The following is a 21,135-nucleotide window of genomic DNA, read 5'->3' as shown; positions in this document are numbered from 1 at the left end:
ATTAGCTCAGTACTTTTGCTAGCTTTCATCGTGAATATAGGTCGAAATTCTTCGGCCATGAATACAGGCTGGTAACTATCACGAGTAACATTTCTGAAGAAAAAGGAGAAAAAAAGAAAAAAGAAAGGTCGACCTATATTTGAATAAACACGGTAAGCATTTTAGATAAAAAATTTCTTGCCAAAGGCAACGGCTAAGGGATTAAAGGAGCACAGGAGCATATTTGCATTTCACCCCATTGAAATGAGTCCAGAAATCACATCCATCACCTCGTGCTCATAAGAAAAAGCCTTATATTACTATTACAGTCGAACCCACTTATAACAATATTCAAGTGCCACGAAAATTCCATTGTTACAACTGGGCTGCATGAAAAAATAAAAATAGGAGGATGGCAGGGCTGATGTCAGAAAACTATACCTTCCTCCATCCGGCTGCCGATTCTGTTCACTCGTTTAACAGCTTCCTGGGCGCTCCAATTGTGTGTAATAAGCTGCAGCTGTTGGCGTAAGGAACGGCACTGCTATAACAACTACAAAGCGGGTGACGGGTGGCAAGCGATATGCAAGCACTGCCGAGGCATCGCTTTGGTGGCCCCAAAAGTGACCTTGTTAAATATGCAAGAAGGTTACCGCAGCAGCCTGTCAGCTTGAGAAATCCAGAAGAGACGCTGAGGCGAGATCGCCACAAGCATCTTTCCACTTACTTCCCACTGGCTTGCACGAGAAAACCACACGTACGTCAGCTTTGCTTGCTTTATGCGAAGCTTGCCGACATCCTTCGTCAAGGCATCCAGGTGCTCCACGTAGTGCAGCGGAAGGTTCCTCTCGAAAACAAAGCCCCGGAGGAAGTGATTCATCTGCCGGGCCTCTCGTGAGGAACACGTTGAGGTGGCTTGCCCTACCAAATTACCGCTGCCATCGTTGCTGTGGCTATTCAACTCAGGCATGTTCTCGACGATTGCCTCATCAGCTAGAAGTACTTAGTTTCCAAATCTATAGCCTTGTGCTTTCTTTTTTCACTGGCAACATCGTGCACTGCCGATGATCAGCAGGCAGATCAGACAACTTCAGTTTCGGCAGCAAGTCAAATGAGGCTGAGAAACAACATGGCTATGAACGATTTCAACGCAACCAACAAAGATGAACGCCAGCGATTGTGCTGTTTGCAGAACTACGCTGAATGAGAAGCTAGCGAGCAACATGCGAGCAGCACAGTTGGTGCAGTTCATTAGTGTTTCGGGAGGTGGCACTGCGTGGAGCTATGGGCACAACCCATTTGTGTTCAGAGGGGTGGAAGGGCGATGGGAGAGAGGCGCGCAGGGAAGGCTGGAAAACAAGTGCACCGCAACTGTTGGAGCAGCAGGCCATCATGCAGCAGCTTTTCAACGATTTCACATTTCACTACCTTTTGGCTCGAACACCCAGCAGTCAGACTTCATCCTTATAACCAATAATGCAGCATCAGGGCATTGGAGTAAGCAGGTTATTTTACCATGGAAAACATACAAAAGTTGACGGTGCAGCAACTTCTCAGTGTTATAACCCAATATATTGTTAAAACTGGTATTGTTGTAAGTGGGGTCAACAGTGTTTATAGTATCGTTATTAACGTAAACTCCATGTGCAATAGCTGCCACAATGGGGCTACATATGGACAACCATGGCAGGGGGCCATGTGACTACGAATGACACAAAGAAAATAGTGTGTCTGAAATACAACAGAACAAGGCCACAGAGGTTCCTTTTACAGAATAGCATCAGTACTGTGGTGCTTCATTAAAATGCAGCATGTAGTTTGGTCTTAGTAGGAGACAGCAGATGGCGTCCTTACTGTTCCTGTGGAAACCGAACCAAGCTTTCTCTTCCAGGGATTAATAACCACCAGGTCAGAAAAAGGCTAGGCCTGGGGTACTCAACACCCTGGATGGGGTTAAACAAAGTCACTGTAGTCTTGTCCAGCCTCAAACACGTGTAATGAGCATAGAATTTTTTTTATAAAGGTGTAGTTCCGTATTATAAGTTCTCAGTCACAATACATCCTTACTGAACGGAATCACTGGAAGTAAAATGAAAACTGCATGGTTTTTTTACATTCCAAGCTGCACAATGGACTATCCGAGACACAGGAGCCCTCCGCTCCTGGGCTCCGGATTAGTTTTGACCACCTTAACACACACCAAAAAGCATGGCACATTTTTTTTTTTTTAATTTTACCTTTTGGAATGCCGCTGTAAAAGCTGGGAGTTGAACCCATGACCTCATGTTTGGCAGCATGCCATTTAATTAATTTTCAGTGCATGTAGTAAGGCAATAATGTGTGCCTGAACAAAATATTTGTGCATTTCTTTCCCATCGGAACACCAGCCAGAGCTACAAGGGATCAAACCAGCAACCCCATGCCTGAAACGGGGGTAACACATGTTAAGCTTTCTCAACTCGCAGATGAATATTTAAATTCATGTCACAAAACCAAGTACTATCATCGAGGTCTGTTGACCAGGTATACCACCATCATTATGAATCCAAGTTACTCAGTGTCAAAAGAATACTTGCCTGCTCCCAACGCCGCTTGCCTTGCTGGTGCCTGCCCGGCCCCCGCAGAGACCACATTGCCCATGAAGACTTCCTGAACATCTTCACTCTTGATTCCTGCGATAAACCATCCAAAATAAGAAAAAAGAAATGCCAGCCATTAGCAGAAAAGAGGTGCCATTAAGGTATACTACATGAAGCCAGGAAAAATGAACTCATTCTTAATTAAATGTATAAATGCCCAACAACGAAAAGGGAAACAAAGATGAAAAAAAAAAAAAAAAAACCTGCTGTCAGTGAGATCCAAACCACATTTTCCACAATATGTATGTGATGCTCTAACACTGAGCTGCCACACTGTACATGGCACATACGTATTTGTGTACTAAACCTAGCCCTGGATGTACTAGCCAGTGCTATTTATGGACACGGCGGAGCGGATACGGTACAGATGCGAGTGAGTTACCAATAATATACAGACAAGGGTCGAAAGTCAAAGATGGCAACCGAACCTTGATCACGTATGTTAACTTAGGAGCAGGTAACTGGCCGCTAAACCATCGTATGCTATACGCCATGGCAGCTACATGGTGATGGAAGGATGATCTCTTCACGTAAGCTCACTGACGGAAAAAATTGGGATGTGCAAGCGATAGTGAAAAGCATGTCTCAGATGACGCCACACATTATGGCTGTGCTGCAAAGCATTCGCTACTGCAAGTGCTATAATCAGTCCCTAGATGACTACGATTGCAGCTCCCTCACTGCCTTTGAGCAAAATAGAAACATGATTTGCAGATTCATTCAGTAAATAAAACCATGTTGACGTAGTAAGCATTTGTTTGTTTTCTTGATACCCTCGACAACCTGACATTGGGTCATCTTTCCTTGTTCCCGTGAAATACGAATTAATGAGGTTTTACTGTACTTGTAGTGATGTAGGTTAGGCTCCCAACCCGCAGCAAGTTTTCCTTTCATCGAGTATTTTCATTTCAAAACCAAATTTATTTTCCCTAAGCTTTCCCAACGTCAAAGGCAGTTAGCTTCATGTGCTATATACCAACAACGCAAGAGATCGTGCCCTTGTTTTCCTCATTCTACTCGTTTCAACGTACCAATGCATATTTTCTTTATTCAGAATGCTGGTGCTCGCATTTGCCCTGGCTCACTGACAGGGTCACAGGTGAAAAGCAAAGCCTCACCTCAACAGCGACAAATTCTACCAGTGAGATAGTATGCATTTAACATACTGCAGCCTATGGTCAATATTCATTATTTTGAGTCCAGAAACCCAAGTAAGGCATTATTGCTGCAGGCAACTGTTCATAAAACAAGTCAACATTCTTGCAGTCTACCGATTCCACTGACAAATTATTCCAGTCTTCTACATACATTATACTTGTGACGTAACAGTTCTGCGGGAACCCGCAAGGTGGAGAGAAGAAATTGAGGGAAAAATGAGACATCCACCCAACCTTAGCAACTGCTACAAAGGAAACCCATACAGGTTCCTTGAAACACAAGCCTCGCAGTTCAAGAAAAATTCGTCCTGGTCCGGGACTCGAACCCGGTATTGTCGCCTTTCCGGGACAGCCGCTCTGCTATCTGAGGCAACCAGGCGGCTAGCAGACGGTAGGGCGAAGTCGAATTTGTCAACTCTAACCAAAGGCAAGAGTTTGATGTAATGCTAGCCGCCTGGCTAGCTCAGATGGTACAAAGGCTGCCGCGGAAAGGCGGTGGTCCCAGGGTTCGAGTCCCGGACCAGGACGAATTTTTCAACTGCGAGGCTGTCTTTCAAGGAACCCGTATGGGTTTCCTTTGTAGCAATTACTAGGATTGGGTGGATGTCTCAATTTTCCCCTTAATTACTTCTCTCTACCTTGTGGGATCCGCAGAACTATTATGTCCCTCTTGCCTTTGCTTCGAGTTGTTGACAAATTCGACTTCGCCCTGCCATGTGCTAGCCGCCTGCTTAGCTCAGATGGTAGAGTGGCTGCCCCGAAAAGGCAGTGGGTTCCCAGGTTGGAGTCCCGGACCAGGACAAATTTTTCTTCAACTGCGAGGCTTTTCTTTCGAGGAACCCATATGGGTTTTCTTTGTAGTAATTGCTACGATTAGGTGGATGTCCCATTTTCACCTTAATTATCCGTGTGTTTTGAAACAAAGCCGGGGTAGATACCACTCTGGAAGGAATTCCAAATTTATTGTGGCACATATACTGAATGAAAGAGCTTAAGGCAGATTCTTATGTCACCGCTCTAGAGAAACCCAGCCAAGACATTCCATAATTTTCCTATACAGTCGCATTTTCCCAAGACAAACCTTCCAACAAAAGATTGTATACGTTCAAGAGCATCAATATGTACCATGAAAAGGATCCCACACACAACATGTGAATTCCAGGACAGACAACACATGCCTTAATATGCAATGTAAAATTATTAATGTGTTCTGACCATAAGCCGTCCGACCGATAAATCGGACATGCTTGGTAATCTGGCCAGCTTTGCAGCCCTGCCAATGGCCCTACAGGCTTGTGTAGAGACAACCGATATTTCAGGCAGCCGCCAGCTCTAAATTCGATTATCTGGACTCTGCCCATGGCTGTAGCGTACCCTGACTCTGCCGCCATTATCTCCTCTGGTAACCTCAACTAGACATCAACTATGGCTTCAGAGATTACACACTAGATGGCAAACCCTGAGGCCTTGCCTTGGTCACAGCCCTACGCCTCAGATTTAACTGCAAATGAAAATCTCGGAGGCTTTAGAGGTCGCTTCAACATTGTGATTACCCCATCCTATTCCGACACCACTGCGCATGGCCCGCTCTTGCTTGTTCAATTTTGCCTTTGTGTAGCGTTCCACCATTCTGTGCTTGTCTGTTTAGTTTGCGTTCCAGAAAGTGCTCTGCTGGCTCCAAGACATTCTTCTAATGAAGTTATCGACAGTCCGCTTCTAATGAAGTTATCGACAGTCCGCTTCAAATGACACCAACAGTGCCCTCGTAGTCCAACTCCGAACAACCCCGACTCTGCAGCCAAAGAGCCTGAACTGCCACCTAACAGAATGAGCTCAAATGTGGACCTCACTGATGACCTGCTAGGCTGTGGTGTGCAGATTCTTGCCGCCATTACGTTTGAACACTTTGCAGATGTCAACAGCGCGGTGTCGTGTGCTGAATTGAACGATGACGAAACCATTTAGTAAGTTCTCCCACCATCAAACAGCAACTCTAACTCGAATGATGATGTGTAGTGTGGTGCGGAGCCTTCACATGCAGATCTGACTCGAGCCTTTGCAGTCCTTGTATTGGCATACAGAGACAATACAAAACGCATAGAAATACAGGTGGACTTGGTTGCATGTATGTGGAAGTGCATGCAGCAATGAACAGACTACTTCTTCCTTGCACAGGGGCCTTAAAATGTAAATAAAGTAATATATTTTTGGATATATTGCTCTTTTTCTGATATCCGACAGTTCGGACTTATGTTCCCCCCTGTGGGGTCCGAATTATCGGTCGTCGACTGTATGTCTTAATTCCTGGTTGTTCCAAGAATGATTTACTCATTTTGTTAATTTTCTTTGTAAAAAAACATGTAAACTGGCGAGACAAAATTATTTTAACATTTCAATTAAAACGAGCGTAACATGACAATAGCACTTCGGGGCTTTTGAACCTGGCCAAATCTAAAATTAATGGGTAATTGGAGATCACTGGGAGAGGTCTTTGTCCTGCAGTGGAGATAAATAAGCTGCTGCTGTTGCTGACGATGACAGGATGTTGGCTTTACCAGAACTACGCTAGCTCAGGCTGCACTGTAGTAAAATACACAATATGGTTGCTAACTGCAGGTTGTTTACAGCGTTCTGCACAGTGTTAATATTCCAATTTTATCTAAATAACCTGTCAACTCTAAAAAGCTAAATACGTTGTCATAGTGCAGAAACGGCTTCTTTACGATGAAATTGCACATCGGTAATATTTTCAAAAAGTTTGTCGATGCTTTACATGTTTACACAAACAGGACCAGATATATGCCAGATCAGATACTATCTAGCAAAGGCATAGCACACCAAATCGTGTTCACAGCCTCCCAAGTATGCATCACTTCTGGCAACCAAACTTTTCAGGATGGTCGTGACGTACTTAACCTATACCTGAGCTATTAGGAATACTACAGCAGAGGGCTTACAACTGATCGTGAGACACTGATGCTCTTTTAAATGCACTAAAGCTCAATGCATAGGGATTTCGCTGTCCGTTGCAAACAGCATTCAACCATGATGTTGAAATATTGAACATGAAGCCTTGCGCTTGACAAGAACAATATTGTCGCTGTGGCAGGTGGTGCACACTTCTACACTTCACATATACATATATTACACAGCAGTAAACAAAATGGCGCATTATGCTTCTTGCTTGAAAAATGTATCTGCAAATAATGACACTAAAGAGAAAAGCAGTTTGGACTCAAAGTATTCTTTCACAACCATATTCGTTAATTTCACAAAAAGTAGATGATCAGAATAACAAAGAACATAAACGAAAGCTAAATTTCTTTAACTTTGCACAAAGTTTACAACATTTACTATCAATCACCATCATCAAACATCGTTTACAACGGAGTAGGCTACACAGTGCACACAATTTGCTGGTCGAGTTAAAAGTGCCGGAGGCCAGCGCGGTGGAATGGTGCAGGGCCAGCTTTCCGATCATTTAGCTCAGAAGACTAAAAAAAAAAAAAAAAAAAAAAAAAAAAGAGATGCCAAATTCTACTTTTTATCCATACCGAGATGAACGTCACCTGCAGCTTTCGAAAACCAATGCGCAAATAATGTAAGCTTCAGCACTGAACAAATATTTTGTCGCCTACCCAGACAAAGTCTCTTAACTGAAATACTGGCTCAGCTCGTGATTAACTGTGTTCCTGCGACTTCTTTTGGCTTGAACCTGTGTTTGGGAGCACATGTGAAGCTTCCAAAAGAACAGAGAGAAACAAAATTGTGCTCTATTTTACATAACCATTTCATCATAAGAACTAGCAAAGAACAAATGATTCACCACGACGTCAATAGTGGAGAGCCTACACCAAAAATGGCATGCTGCCTATCGTGCGCAAGTTACCGAGCATTAAAGGGGCACTAAAACAAAACAATAGATCAGTTTAGTCAGATAAAATAATCCTCCAGAACTCTCTGTTTGCTGTAATAAGGGGATTATTCGAAGAGAAAATGAAGGTCACAGTTACAGCTTATTATATTTTGGGCCAAAACCACAGCACCGGTAGTTCAGTGTACTTATTCAATCTGGGCTGCTGCGGCTCAGTATAAGTTCTTGAAGTTTGCTAAATTCAGTCCAACTCTTCTTGAATACATTGTAAGCCAACTTTACCAAGAAACAGTTAACCAGGTCCAAGCAGTCGCCATCAGGCATTTCCACCCATCATTCAGTTTTGCATCTTTTGGCTTACGAAGTCTTTTTTCTTTAGTGTCCCTTTAAGGCAGAACCATTTCGCAAACTCAATATTCTGAACAATCTAATTTTGTTCCATGAATCGTAATCAGTGACGCGAGTCTCTGTTCCATAATGGATGTGTGTGCACTCCCAGAATAAGGTTAAGGAAAGGCTGCTCACTCCATTCACATTCAACTTGTTGACTACGAACTTTAACAAATGACATAAGCAAAGAGCATAAACCATAGTCCGGCCCCCGATCAACATGCACGCTTATTATAAAGCCTACGGTTTAACTCTACGACCTCAAATTCTCTTCAAAACAGTCATATGGTCAAGCTAATAAAATTGGCAGCGACCAACATAAGTAGTGGACACTGCTTACCTTTTATTCTACAGTGCAACATCACACACTAGCCCTCAATATGCAAACTACTGCACTAATCCCGCAGTCGCAGAGTGCCAGCATGGTCACTTAACCCTCGCAGATTCACAGTTGGCGCATAAAAATAGGGTTGAATTGTAATCTGCCACATGCCATAACAACAGTCCCTCTGGCTGTAATGATATGAATGAATGAATGTGGTAAACAAATGCAGCAGCACCATGCTTTATATGATGTGGTAGCTTCTCAAATTTTGCACTGCTGAAACTGCCCATGGTACTATTCTAGGGAAAAAGAAAGAAACCTTTGGAGCAGTACGGAGCAGCTAATTCCAGTTGGTGTAGATTGGTACAGCATTATCGCCACTGGCAAGCAGTGCTCATGTTTTGGCAGCAGCCGCTCTCTCGCAAAACAGCAGATGACCTTCGGCACCAACAAACCCTGGTGGGCCACAAGACCAGTGCTTTTCTACTTAACTGTCCAGACACTTGGCAGTAGAGTTCAACAGAGGATGTGCACCCCTCACCTGCTCTCTCGATTGCACCTTTGATCGCTACGGAACCAAGCCTTGTTGCCGCAACGGAAGCCAAAGAACTTCGAAATGAACCAATTGGCGTCCTAGCGAAGGAGGCTATAACCACTTCCTGCAATTAAAAAGAAAACACTTTGTTCTTCAGCCCGTGTATGTAGAGTATTCTTAAAAAAAAAGAAATATCACCTAAAGAAATACTCCATTGGAAGAAGCGAACGTGCATGTAGACCTATAAATGAGAGAGGCCAACTTCAGCTATTTATGCACGTATATAGTGCCAAACAAGCAACCTCATTTTATAAACTAATTTAGCAGAGCTTGCTTCTCATTTGACTGCAACTTTGTTTCGATGCAATAAGAGTTTGAAATCACTTTTATACATCTGTGCACATACAGCTAGCATGCAGTTTTAAAAATGTGGTCCAAGGTGAACCATGTGCTGGGCACAGAGATCTATAAGCCCAGTGTGACCCAAGCAAGAGGCTGCCTGAGGTTGCAGTCAAGTAATTTTTTTTTCTTTCAATATATGCAGCAAGAGACTCAAGCTCCTTTAATTTCATGGATACCAGTGCGACTTTCCATGTATGTTAGCCCTCCAAGGACTTAAATACTTACATTTAATGTATGTGTAGTGCCGTTGCTGTACATCCTATGTAACAGAACAGTAGGAAGCTGAAAAAGACAGAAAATATACCATGAAGATTCACAAAACATGTGTTCCGCGGATGTTTTCAGAAACACATCTGAGACATGACCATTACCTTTGGATGTTTTAGACAAAAACCTTCAATAAGGTTAATGACAGATCTTGAAAGTGAACATGTACAGATAACCAGCCTTATCTGATCAGCCCTTCTTATTCAAGCAGGAACCTTACTAAACCCTCATCTTGGCAGGTGCATGTGAGGTGGGTTGCTCTTTCCACATTAGAAGTGCAAGTAGTGCTTAAAGGTCTCCCCTATGCTGAGAGGCTTATTTGTATGTATATATGTTATCTATGCACACCCATGTAATGCTGATCGCCAGGCAAGGAGACCCCCTCCCTCCCTGACTAAGCCCTGGGTGCAAGCAACACCAGGGCCTGTTAATGGGCAACCCAGCTTTAGTTGGCTGGTCAGCCTTCAATGGTCTGTCTACACATCTGCTCTCGCATTGCTGACTTACCACGGCGAGTCTTTGTACAGGAGGTCCAGTTAACCTTATTACCACTTTCTCAGGTAACCTGAATTCCAAGTTCTACGAGCCATCATTGTCACATCTGCTTATCACGTGCGTTCAATCATCAAGGGGCTGCTTCCCTGTGTCCAAGCAATTCATAAGGGTATGATATTAGAGTACAGCAGCGGACCAAAATGAGGCACATCATCCTCTTGTGGATTCGGTATATGCTGCATTCTTGACTTATCGCTGACCAGAAGCAGCTGTTACTAGAATATGGCAGTTTTCATGAAAGTGCAGGCACACAAATGATGCGTCTACTCAGTTCAGGCTGTACTAGACAAATCCCCATCTAGGCAATGGTCAATTATTAAAAGCCGATTGCAGCGTTATGCCGCAAAGAAGAGAGTGATTTGCTCGTTTAAATCTAAATCTGCTTGCTGCCAGGTTAACCCTCCCTATACATATCCTACCGAACACAGGCATCACACAACCAACAAGCCAGAATCCTACTGCAGAACACAACTATGCATAAGGCTGCCCTGTGGTTCCGTCACGGCACTGCTTAAATGAGGATCTGCATTACATTACTGCACTTAAAATTTGCAGCACCACACAACTCTCGGGCAAGTAAAGACGATCTGCAGCTTAAATCATGTCGTTCGGCTTTGGTAGGACACAGCGGTTGTACCCATAACTGGCCCTTTGGACAACCGAACCACCTTAATATGCCAAGGCTCAACCGACACTTAACCACAAAGGCGTAGTGTCATGAAATCAACGCCGTGGCGCAGGCGACACTTCACAAGGCGGGATTTCTTTAGCACGAAACTTAACGCCAAAGAGGCGACCGAATGGCCACAATAGACTTTGTGCACGACATAACAAAGGCGAGAAAGCTCTCGGCAACCCGAGAAGTTCGCTTATCACATCAAACATGGCAAAATGTTAAAAAGCAGTGACACATGCCAGTGGAACACAGCGGATGAAGGGGCGATCGATCTAATCGAGGGCACAGTCAAACGAAAAAGGTGCGACGCGAAATGTTACCACGTGGCAACACCATGGAAAAAATTCTACCACCCCCCTCATATGAAAATAAAAATGCAGCTTTTAGCACTTGAGGACACGCTAATGCAAAGTTCCAATATATTCAGGGCTACGATCACGAAACAAGCTGTGTCGATAGAAAACCGATAATAATGTGGCAAGAGTCCTAGGCTAAGTGCAGAACTCACCACGTGGTGCACCTAGTGGACCTTCAGCAAGATTTTTCGGTAATGGAAACGCCACGTGTCTGAAGCAGACACAGCGACGTACTGCACCTCCTTCCGCCCCCGACACATCAAGCTGCATTTCCCTACAATTCATAAATTTAGGAAAAAGCCAAAAAAACAATCGCCGCCTGACGTCCACTCCCCGCTGTGCTATCCCTTGCAATGCAACGCAAGCCAAATTTGAGCGCAAACTGTCTTTTGACGTCTTCCGCTCTGCCTTCTTTCGTGGCTTTGGATTCGCGTTCGCCGTCTACCGTTGCCAGACAGCGACCTCGAAACCGCTAACGGCCGTACGCACCGTACTAGTGCGCACTGGAACATTACTTATGGGGCTTTAATGAAAGATTAAACCATTTATTTGTCAAGAATGGCTCCTACGCTTGAATAGAGCAGGAACAAAGAAAGGCTTTAATAAGAGAAAATAAAAGGTGAATCGGTCGACATAATCATACGAAATGACAGTGACGCCAGGAAAAGCACGGTAACAATTATGTTTAATTGAAATGTATAAATAATAAAGTAAATGACAATAACGCCAGATAAATAAAGCAAAAACAACTTTTACATTTGACATGAATTAATAAAGCATAATGGAAGTTCATAGTTTAATTGAAATGTAAATGACCATCTACCTTATCCTACATTTCAATTAATTCTAACAATTAACTTTCCCTATGCTTTCCACGGCTTCACTGACATTTCGTATGATTCTTACTAACAAAAAATTGAGCTCCTCGGTTCCCCATATTATTGCTCATTTTACAGGATGTCAAACTGCTCTACCACTGAGTTTGCCAAAAATTGGCATTAATGTGCATAGACTTGTGCCACCTAGCTAAACAAGACTCACAATGAGCAAGCCTACCTTGCAAGAGTACATACAACTTTCTAGTTGAATTAATTATTTCAGTAGCAGATCATGTGAGTCACAAAAATTAATGTTGCTGACAATTCAGCAGCTTCTCCATTTTTCTTGTTACTTTTGTGCCCAATTTCTAACAACCTTTGCTATTCTAACTGTGGGGCAAGTGCTGGTAAAGTTCTCTTACACTAGATCCCCCTGGCTAAGTCACTAGTGCTATACTATTTATGGCCGTCTAGAAAAACGAAGGCAGAAAAGCTCGAGAGCAGTAATGAAGCTATAATCGTGGTCACACACGCGACTCTCTTCAGTTGGTGCAGTGAATGAATACAAATATTATTTAGTGAGGGATTGCCCTGTGGCCATGCTCAGAAGGGGTATGGTGAACAGGGAGCAAGGTGAAACGAGTACTGGAATTTCAAATGGCTTTAGAACCTTCATCCTTAAACATGTAAATCTGGAAAGCACTTAACCTGCTGCTTAAAAATTAACGGGAGCACCATGATCAAACGAGACAAAAAGAAAGAAGCGCATTTTCTGAGCAACATTCGATGCTGCAGTAATGCAGCATCGAATGTTTCATTACTTCTATTAATTACTTCTTACTTATATCATTACTTCATTACTTATATTAATGCCCCCTTCAGTACTACATGTTATGGATGCACGGAATATGGAGTGACATGTCATCAGAATTGTAGCTTAGCCTTTGGTCTTACCTCCACTTCACCTTTTTCTGCCTTAAGCACCAGTAATAATAAGCACCACCAATAAGCACCAATTACAAGTTTGCACTTCTCCTGTTCAATTCTACAGTTTTGCCTTAATGTACCATCGTTTTACAATTACCGCAAGAGTGACATACAGTGTGATCACCTGTTATGGTATGAGTGTGGGGCATGTGTAAACTTTTACTTTAAAAAATGTAAAAATGTTAGACTTCGCAGAAGATGACTCTCAGACGGTGACCCTGGCACCTTTCTACACACCAGCTTTGTGCATTGACATGGCTAAGCTAAACTGCAGCTAAACTGTCAGAAAAGTAGGAGATGAACATCAGAGAGTACCCTTTAACCATAAACTGCACTGTATGTTTAACTAGCCAGAAACAGTTTACTGTGCCTGCAATCCATCTTTCCTTAAGCAAAAAATTATTTGTTGCAAGAAGCATTGTCTCTACAGAAAGGCCCGAATTACTGAGTGTACATGTGGAGTAAGCACTGGTACATAAAACGATAACTGGCGGCAACTTTACGAGTGCCACACGGTGCACTTTTGATTGCAATGAAGCCCGAACGCGATAAAATTTCCCAGTCGTGATTGGCTCCCTCCCGCAGCTTGCGCAAAGGAGCCAACATGGTTGAGCATTTTGGTCCACATTGGGCTCAACTGCGATTGAAAGTGGCCATGCGACACTGGTATTAAACAAGAATGCTTCATTTCAGGATTCCCCAGATATAAAGGGGCCCTGAAACAATTTTTGAACATAGCAATAAAACTTTGCCATCCTGTGAATGTGAGCCACCTACTCCTGCACTGCATCCAGCAGGGAAAATTTACTATATGGTGTCAAAAGCTGTGAAAAATTGCTCTCATTCCTGCAATGACGTCATGCAGTGTTATCGCAAGCAGCTGGACCCACAACAGCTAATGGCTGATTTTGTGATCGCAAGAACATTCTCAAGAATACAATTATCACTCACTTGAGTTAAATGAGAAATACATATGGCTGCGATCTCAAAAAGACAAAAAAGCCATTTAATCTTTGCGCTGCCAGCCTAAACGCGACAGTTACGCATTGCGGTATCTGCTGCACGTGGTCTCCTAGATGAAAAGCATAGTGTAGATACTGTGGTCGCTATGGGGTGCCAGCGCGAACAGTCCCACACTCAGTATTTGGGTGGGGCCAGCAGGGCATTGCTCCCTTGTGTGCCCTTGCCATCTCCCCTGTGTAGCTTCCAATGTGTTAGTGAAAATGAATGGAGAGAGAAAGCCACTGATTCATTCAATAACTACGTCTAACTTCGCTTGTCCTTGAAGGGTTCAGAAAATTCTTATGGCAGGAGATTTGTGAGCTGATGTAATTTAATAGTGATGTCATTCTATGATTAGTTAGCAAGCTATTTCAGGGCCTCTTTGACAATACCAAGAAAAGCTTTATTCTCCTAGCCTGGCTGGCCCCGTTCATGTGGCCAAACTGATGTATGTATGGTATGGCGAATACCCTTACTTCCATTATCTGAACTGTTAGCATAGTTGCTTTTTGCTTTCAATCTTACATTAGCATGCAACAAAACTAACACACAGTGTGCACTTAGTGATATGGCCCACCTACATATTATTTTTAATCCCTATGGCCGCTTTAGTGATCACACAAGCTGCACTGGCTATTCTCTTTTGTTCGTTCCCATCCAAATACCATTGCTTAAATCAAAGAACATACATCAGACTTTTGAAATGCTTCATACCTTTCTTTTCCAAGGTTTTGGAAGTAGAGCAAACAGTTGGCACTGAGTGAAATGCTCTAACGCCGTCTTTCTAGCACAAAAAAATACCATTTGAAGATTTTACCATTTTCGAATCAGAACTTGCATTGCAAAGTAGAATTATTTTTTAGTATAATGCAACCTTCAACCACCGTGTTGCCTAACCATATATAAAAAAAATTAGATTATGGGGCTTTATGTACCAAAACCACCATCGGATTATAAGGCACTATGCAGTGGGGATTCTGGATTATTTCTGACCACCTGGGGTTCTTTAAATTGCACCTAAATCTAAGTACATGGGTGTTTCTTGCATTTCGCCCCTACTGAAATGCAACTGCCGTGGTCGGGATTTCACTGCGTGACCTCGTGCTTAGCAGCGCAACACCAAAGCCACTAAGCAACCACGGCGGGTCACCTAACCTATATCTTAACAATCCATAAATGACCTGTAAAAGCACACGGGTGTGTTATCGCCAGATAGAAATAAGTTGAAGCCTATTGTGGGATAGAAGTTTACTTAAACAGGGATGAAGTGGCTCAGAACAGCTGGCCAACATTTCCATAGGAGGACCTATCTTTGTCAAAGCCTATTACGGATTTTAATGCATTTCACAGCTAATTAATTAAACTGTCCCACGCATTCCAAGCAACTGGTGTCATAATATCCTAAAATAAGCAATTAAAGAGAACTATATTTTGAAGTGCCTGTAAGTTGCACAGTAACTGAAAGTGATGTCATCAAAATTTTTTTTTAATATTGCGCGAAACGCTTCTAAGCCCCACTATTGCAAAGAAAACTTCCATTGCATGTAAGGTTAGTAAAGTAATGCTTGTGCTGAACGTTTTCTCTAGAAGTAGCAGGACTCATCTGAGGCAAGCAATAAGCTACCAAGGCTGACGTAGTAATTCGCAGTTTCTCAACAATGCTCTCAAAGTCGCCTCGGTGTCCGAAGCTTACATTATCTGATCTAAATAAAATCACGACGTTTACATTTTCGCTAGCGAGCGACCAAGTTAACCAGGTCGCACACCTTAAGTCAATGTCCTCTCACCTTCTAATGAGCACCGTCAACAGAGAATATTGAAACTGTTTCGTCCGCACAGCATGGCAAGACTTGCGCAGAACCATAAGTATCCTGGAATTTCCACAAAATACAGTCGCAAATTCATGAATATTCTGCAAGGAGGTCATTCTGATTATGCCAATGACCCCGACCTGGCACGACGCGAGCGCCGGTGAACTTGACACTGAAATCGCACAACGAAACCTTTCTTTTTCTTCTTAGCTCTATCTCTACAGTACGGCACCGACATACCTTGAAAAAGAGGCAACGTTTTCTCTTCGGCGCGCGGTAGGATGAGACGTCCGTTCGAGTGATGTCGCACACAGGAAGAAGCGTGGAGAGCAAAAAAAGCCAAGGAACGAGGAAGAGCTAAACTGTGCATTTCTTTTATGTTTGTTTGTCTGGCACATGGGCGAGAGGAAGATATACAAAACCCCAACCGCCGATGCAAACCGGTTTCCTCGTGTGCTCCCAGATCTCCCGACGAAGCACATGCTCCCCGGCAGGGCCACGCCAGCCGGCGAAGACGTTTGTCGCATACGAGGAGGTAATACGCTATGCATATGCTGATGCACAATTTGTCGTTGACAAATGATCCCAGGCATACGCCGAGAACGACGGCGAAATGTACGGCGGTAGCGGAGAGGCAGCTAACGTATGCCGACATCGATGGACCGAGATGAGCAAGTGCAGGAGAAGAAAAAAAAAATGGAGATATCTCATTTGAGAGACGCAAGCAAACCTCAAGAGACAACATCAAATTCCTCACCTTTCTGCTACACCTCCCCGTCACGAACAGAGCCATAACGCATTCAAAACAATACAAAGAAATCACGCCACAATTATGTACAAGAACTCGCCACTGCAAGACGATAAGCCGATGGTGCCACTTTTCCACTAGGCCTAGCACGCTACTATATTATAGGTGGGTGTTGTCGTTGTGGCGCTAGTAGCCAACACAATTATACAAAGATAGTGGTGCGGCTGTGTAAAGCCGTGGTGTAAAACGTGTAATCAACTCTACGCTGTGTAGGCTACGCATTTTATCAGGAGCTAATTTTCGAACTATTTGGATAGAGCCGCCAAAAAAAATTGTACGTGAACATTTTTTTTAAGGTCAAAAGTACCAATGAGATGCCGATCTCACGGAATACGTTTATGGTGACTACAAAAATAAATATTCCCCCTTTTCTTTTTTTTTTTTTCAAACCTTCATGCTAAAGCTATGGGTACGAGACAAATTGTACATGTTTAACTTTTTTCAATAATTTAGTCCGGAGCATATCCCCCACTATCTTGCCGAACGCGAAATTCATAAATTTCTGTATTTGCAATGAATTACTGCCGTATTTTGAAAACACATTTGTGTGTGCGTGCAAGCGTGCAAACGTTGGTTCGCGCGTGCGTGCGTGTGTGTGTGTGTGTGTGCGTGTGTGTGTCGTTTTCGTCGATGAGTCTATCACTCATGTTGCACACCTCCTTGGTTACATGCAGGGTGTAAAAAATAAAGGGCAGAGCAATAGCTATAGTAGGATACAACTTAAAAAGCAACTCCGGCGTTTTTTGAACCATATTATGATATTGTCATTTTTAAATGTATTGACGGTCCTGTCACATGTACAGCGTATTTCGCTAGAATAGCAGCTTAGGCTTGTTTTCCATCCTTGTGCTAACTGCGCAAAACATAGACAGGACACGAGGCGCGAGTCAGCGCTTGTGGTGTCGTCTTCTCTTCTCGTGTCCCGTCTACGTTTTGCGCTGTTAACACCAGGATAGAACCTGTATAGTGGTTCAATTTGCTTAGAACTTCATCAATAATTCTAAGTAACCAATAAACGGAGACAACGACACCGAAACGGGTAGCTGCTTCGTGTGACGTCACGGAGTGAATTACGTCAGGTCCTACACTACGACAATGTATAACCACGTAGAACGCGTGCAGAACACGCAGTACACGTGGCGCTAACACCAAAGAAGCGAAGCTGATGATGTTTCCTGACGACACAGGGAGCTTTTACAGTTTCCGAACTAAACAGCGGCGATTTAAGCGACGATCTCAGCGAGAGTGGGGTGCAGACTCTGACGTCGCAAAGACAGGGTGGCCAGTACACTCTTAAGCAAAATTACATCCTTTGGGTCGTATCTTGCCACACAACGATAATCGTCATCTGTCTTGTCCGCATTTCCTTTATCGCTGCGTATCGCTGCGAGCCCGGTACTTCCAAGTCACGAATGGCATCCGCGTAGTCAGCGCGACAGAGCATTCTCGACAAGAGCAGCTAGCGCAGCGTTTTCAAGAAAGGAAACGAAAGCAAGACAGATAACGATTACCCTCTAAGAACAGTTTACACCCTTTGGCTTGCCCCTTCTGCCACACAAGGATAATCGTCATCTGCCTTGATGCGTTTCCTTTCTTTATCGCTGCAAGCCCGGAACTTTCCAGTGACGAACGGCACGCGCGTTATCAGAAGGGGCACTCCAAAGGGTGTAAACTGTTCTGTGCTGATAACGCGCGTGCCATTCGTTACTGGAAAGTTCTGGGCTCGTAGCGATAAAGAAAGGAAACGCATCAAGGCAGATGACGATTATTTTTGTGTGGCAGAAGGGGCAAGCCAAAGGGTGTAAACTATTCTTAGAGTGTATCGTTGTGTGGCAAATGGACACCCCAACGGGTGTACATTTTTTTAAGAGTGTAAAAAGTCACGAGTCCGGAACGCAACCAATTTTTAAAATTCATTTTCCGGAAAACTGAATGACTTGCAGCCATATAGTTTGGTACAAATAATCAGAATGCAAAAGAGAGCATATATGCAAAATTTTATGAACATCAGTGAACATCGAAAAATCGCCGGAGTTGCCCTATAAAAAAATATAGCAGTTGGCAACCAAGGCAAAACGGACCGCGTGGGGTTGTTACTCTGCTGGCCAATCACGGACGCAAACAACATCGTCGTCGTGCGATCATTTCAAAATGGCGTCGTACTTGCTACCTCCAGAGCGTCTTCTGTTCTTGAAGAGTCTTTTCATCGGCGGAAGCGTTGAGGTGCAACAGACATGGACAAAGTGTGTGGAGTCGGAACATTTCACTCTACAAAAGTCCGCGGTACAGTTCACTTCACTGCTGAACCAGCTTTACTCATGAAATTTCACTTCCAACTGAAGTGAAACTTGACAATAAATAGTTGCAGCGAAGCAAGCGTTTTATTTCAGTTCGATAAGCAATTAGGCTTTCACCGTTCCACTAGAGTAAAGGAATGAAAACGTACAAAATTACGCGCTTATAGTTTTATTTTTTGTCGTTGGAACAGTGGCTGGCGGTTATGAGGGCGTGGGCGGCGCTTCACTGCAGACTTGAGTTGTATCCGACTATAGGGACATGTGTTTTTTTTTTTTTAAATATCTCAGGGTTAGGTGTGTCTATGCTGCTGGCAGCTGTGTCGGTCCGTATCTGGCCGTATATACTTGTGGATGATATGCGTAAACTTTATTTGTGCGCCTGATGCAAGCTCCAGCAAGCGGGCTTATATTATCTTTCTATACTGACCGACAAAGTGACCGACGGTGAGCACACCTACGTAATCAAACAATGAATAATCACATAAATCCTGCAAATAATCGCATAAGGTTACACCTTGCATAGGCTAAAAGTAAACATAATTGTATGCATCGCCGTTGGTTGTGTGGTGTCTAATTATTTACTTCAAAAAAGATTCACTTCACATAGATTCCAACACGTGCGTTTCATCTGCATAATTTTTGATTTCTTAATTTTAAAGAGCGAAACAGATTAAACACACAAATTATAGGGTTCTCATTTGGTCACTTTTCAATTCATAGAGCCGTGGTATTCCTTCCTCTCCGGCAGACCTTCACTTTTTGTCTCGGCCCCCTTCTGACGAGGAAACGGAATAAAAATGAGATCAATAAATGAATGCCCGAATTTCCATGTCCCCGAGAGGAAAATGACATAACCTAAACCTTGAAAATTACGCCTAATTTCGGAAACACTTAGTGCCCTGAGCTCTCTGCGCGAACACCTACTCAGTCTGTGGGGCATCCAGGACGTGTCCCAATATGCATGTTCCCTCCAAAGATGAAAATGACATCCGTAGAGAGAAGTACATTGAATTCTGGGATTTTACGTTCCGAAACTACGATTTTGTTATGAGGCAGGCCGTAGGGGGGGCGCCGAATTAATTTGGACCACCTCGGGATGTTTAACATGCCCCCTAGTGAGTACACCGGAAAAGGAGGATTTTGCACTTAGCCCACATCGAAATGCGACCTCTGCGGCCGGGATTTGATCCCGCTGCATCCTCAACCATGAACCCCACGAAAGAAATCTTCCGCGCGACGGCGGCAAGCGACTCAATGAAGGTGACTATCGTTGGCTCGTCGCCTGTACTAGTGAAACCGTACAAGAGCGACAATATTGAGCGACGTCTCCCCGCTGTCACCGGTATGTAGACATCAAATACGCACCGAAACTGGCGTGACGCATGCTGTAATAATTTAAGTTGATTTGTTTTGCTGTACCAGACAGCGTACAGTATTTCTGAAGGTTTTGCAGTATAGGCTTTTATATCCTTGCACGGATTGGCGGAAAGTTGCCATTTTTCCGAGGGGCGGGTGGGGAGGGGGTAGGAGGGGGGGAGTGAGATACGGCGACCGGCTTTAATAAGCTTTAATAACATTCACACGTAAAGGTACTTTGTGTGACCTGGAAGGAATGTTCACTGAAGTGACGATCCTAAATGAGTATTTACAAGACTTCATAGTAGGCGACAGTTCAATTTCACAGTCCGAGTCCTCTTGCACCACCGAAAATCTGCAGGCGTCTCTCGGTGGTGTAATCTTCTTTTGTGTAATTGTCTTATACTTCGCTATCACTGCTACTGCTTCGCCTTTCCGGCAAAACTGGAGCCTTTATTTATTCTTTTTTTCCTTTTTACATTTGAGTCCAATATAATCACTGCAGCGCATTGGTGATATTGATTTTGATTTCGAGTGAATCTGGCTATGCGTCATTTCGGTGACTGAGTGAATTATATACATTTATGACCTCTGCACGCAAGTGCCGATTGTTTCCAACCCTGATAAATGTTGTAAATTATTAGAGGATTTTTGTTTTCGTGAGTTGTCAGCATTATCTTCTGGAAAGAGAAGCAATACTGAGACCCATTTCATTCACGAGCCTTTTACACGCCATTGATAAAAGACTCTGCCGAGGGGGTGACGAAGGGTTGACTGAAGTCGCCCCTTCGGAATTTTTTTTTTCAAGATCAAACAAGCACGCATAACAATCTGAAGCAAGGTGAACCTACAGCAACATATTCATTCTCTAAGCATAGGCTATCCATACCATGAGAAATAA

At 43.5% G+C, this 21,135-nt stretch overlaps 1 protein-coding gene across 3 annotated transcripts in view; it reads right to left on the bottom strand.

The window, feature by feature from the left end:
* LOC142585122 (acetyl-CoA acetyltransferase A, mitochondrial-like) overlaps positions 1 to 16,661 on the bottom strand; it is a 45,688-nt gene extending 29,027 nt beyond the window's left edge. For 2 of the 3 annotated variants that reach the window (XM_075695639.1, XM_075695640.1), the window contains exons 1-4: positions 16,531 to 16,661; positions 9,527 to 9,583; positions 8,906 to 9,023; positions 2,556 to 2,651 (exon numbers count right to left, since the gene is read on the bottom strand). In XM_075695639.1, coding sequence (XP_075551754.1) covers positions 2,556 to 2,651; positions 8,906 to 9,023; positions 9,527 to 9,583; positions 16,531 to 16,566 — 307 coding nt within the window. In that variant the 5' untranslated portion in view covers positions 16,567 to 16,661. Of the gene's footprint in view, positions 1 to 2,555; positions 2,652 to 8,905; positions 9,024 to 9,526; positions 9,584 to 11,307; positions 11,513 to 16,530 lie in introns of those variants that run through there. The other variant, XM_075695641.1, reaches the window with a different exon arrangement.
* Between the last annotated feature and the right edge of the window lie 4,474 nt (positions 16,662 to 21,135).

This window comes from Dermacentor variabilis, chromosome 6 (genome assembly GCF_050947875.1).
Source record: "Dermacentor variabilis isolate Ectoservices chromosome 6, ASM5094787v1, whole genome shotgun sequence".
NCBI classification, from domain to species: Eukaryota; Metazoa; Arthropoda; class Arachnida; order Ixodida; family Ixodidae; genus Dermacentor; species Dermacentor variabilis.
This window is presented reverse-complemented; position numbering and strand designations above follow the sequence as displayed.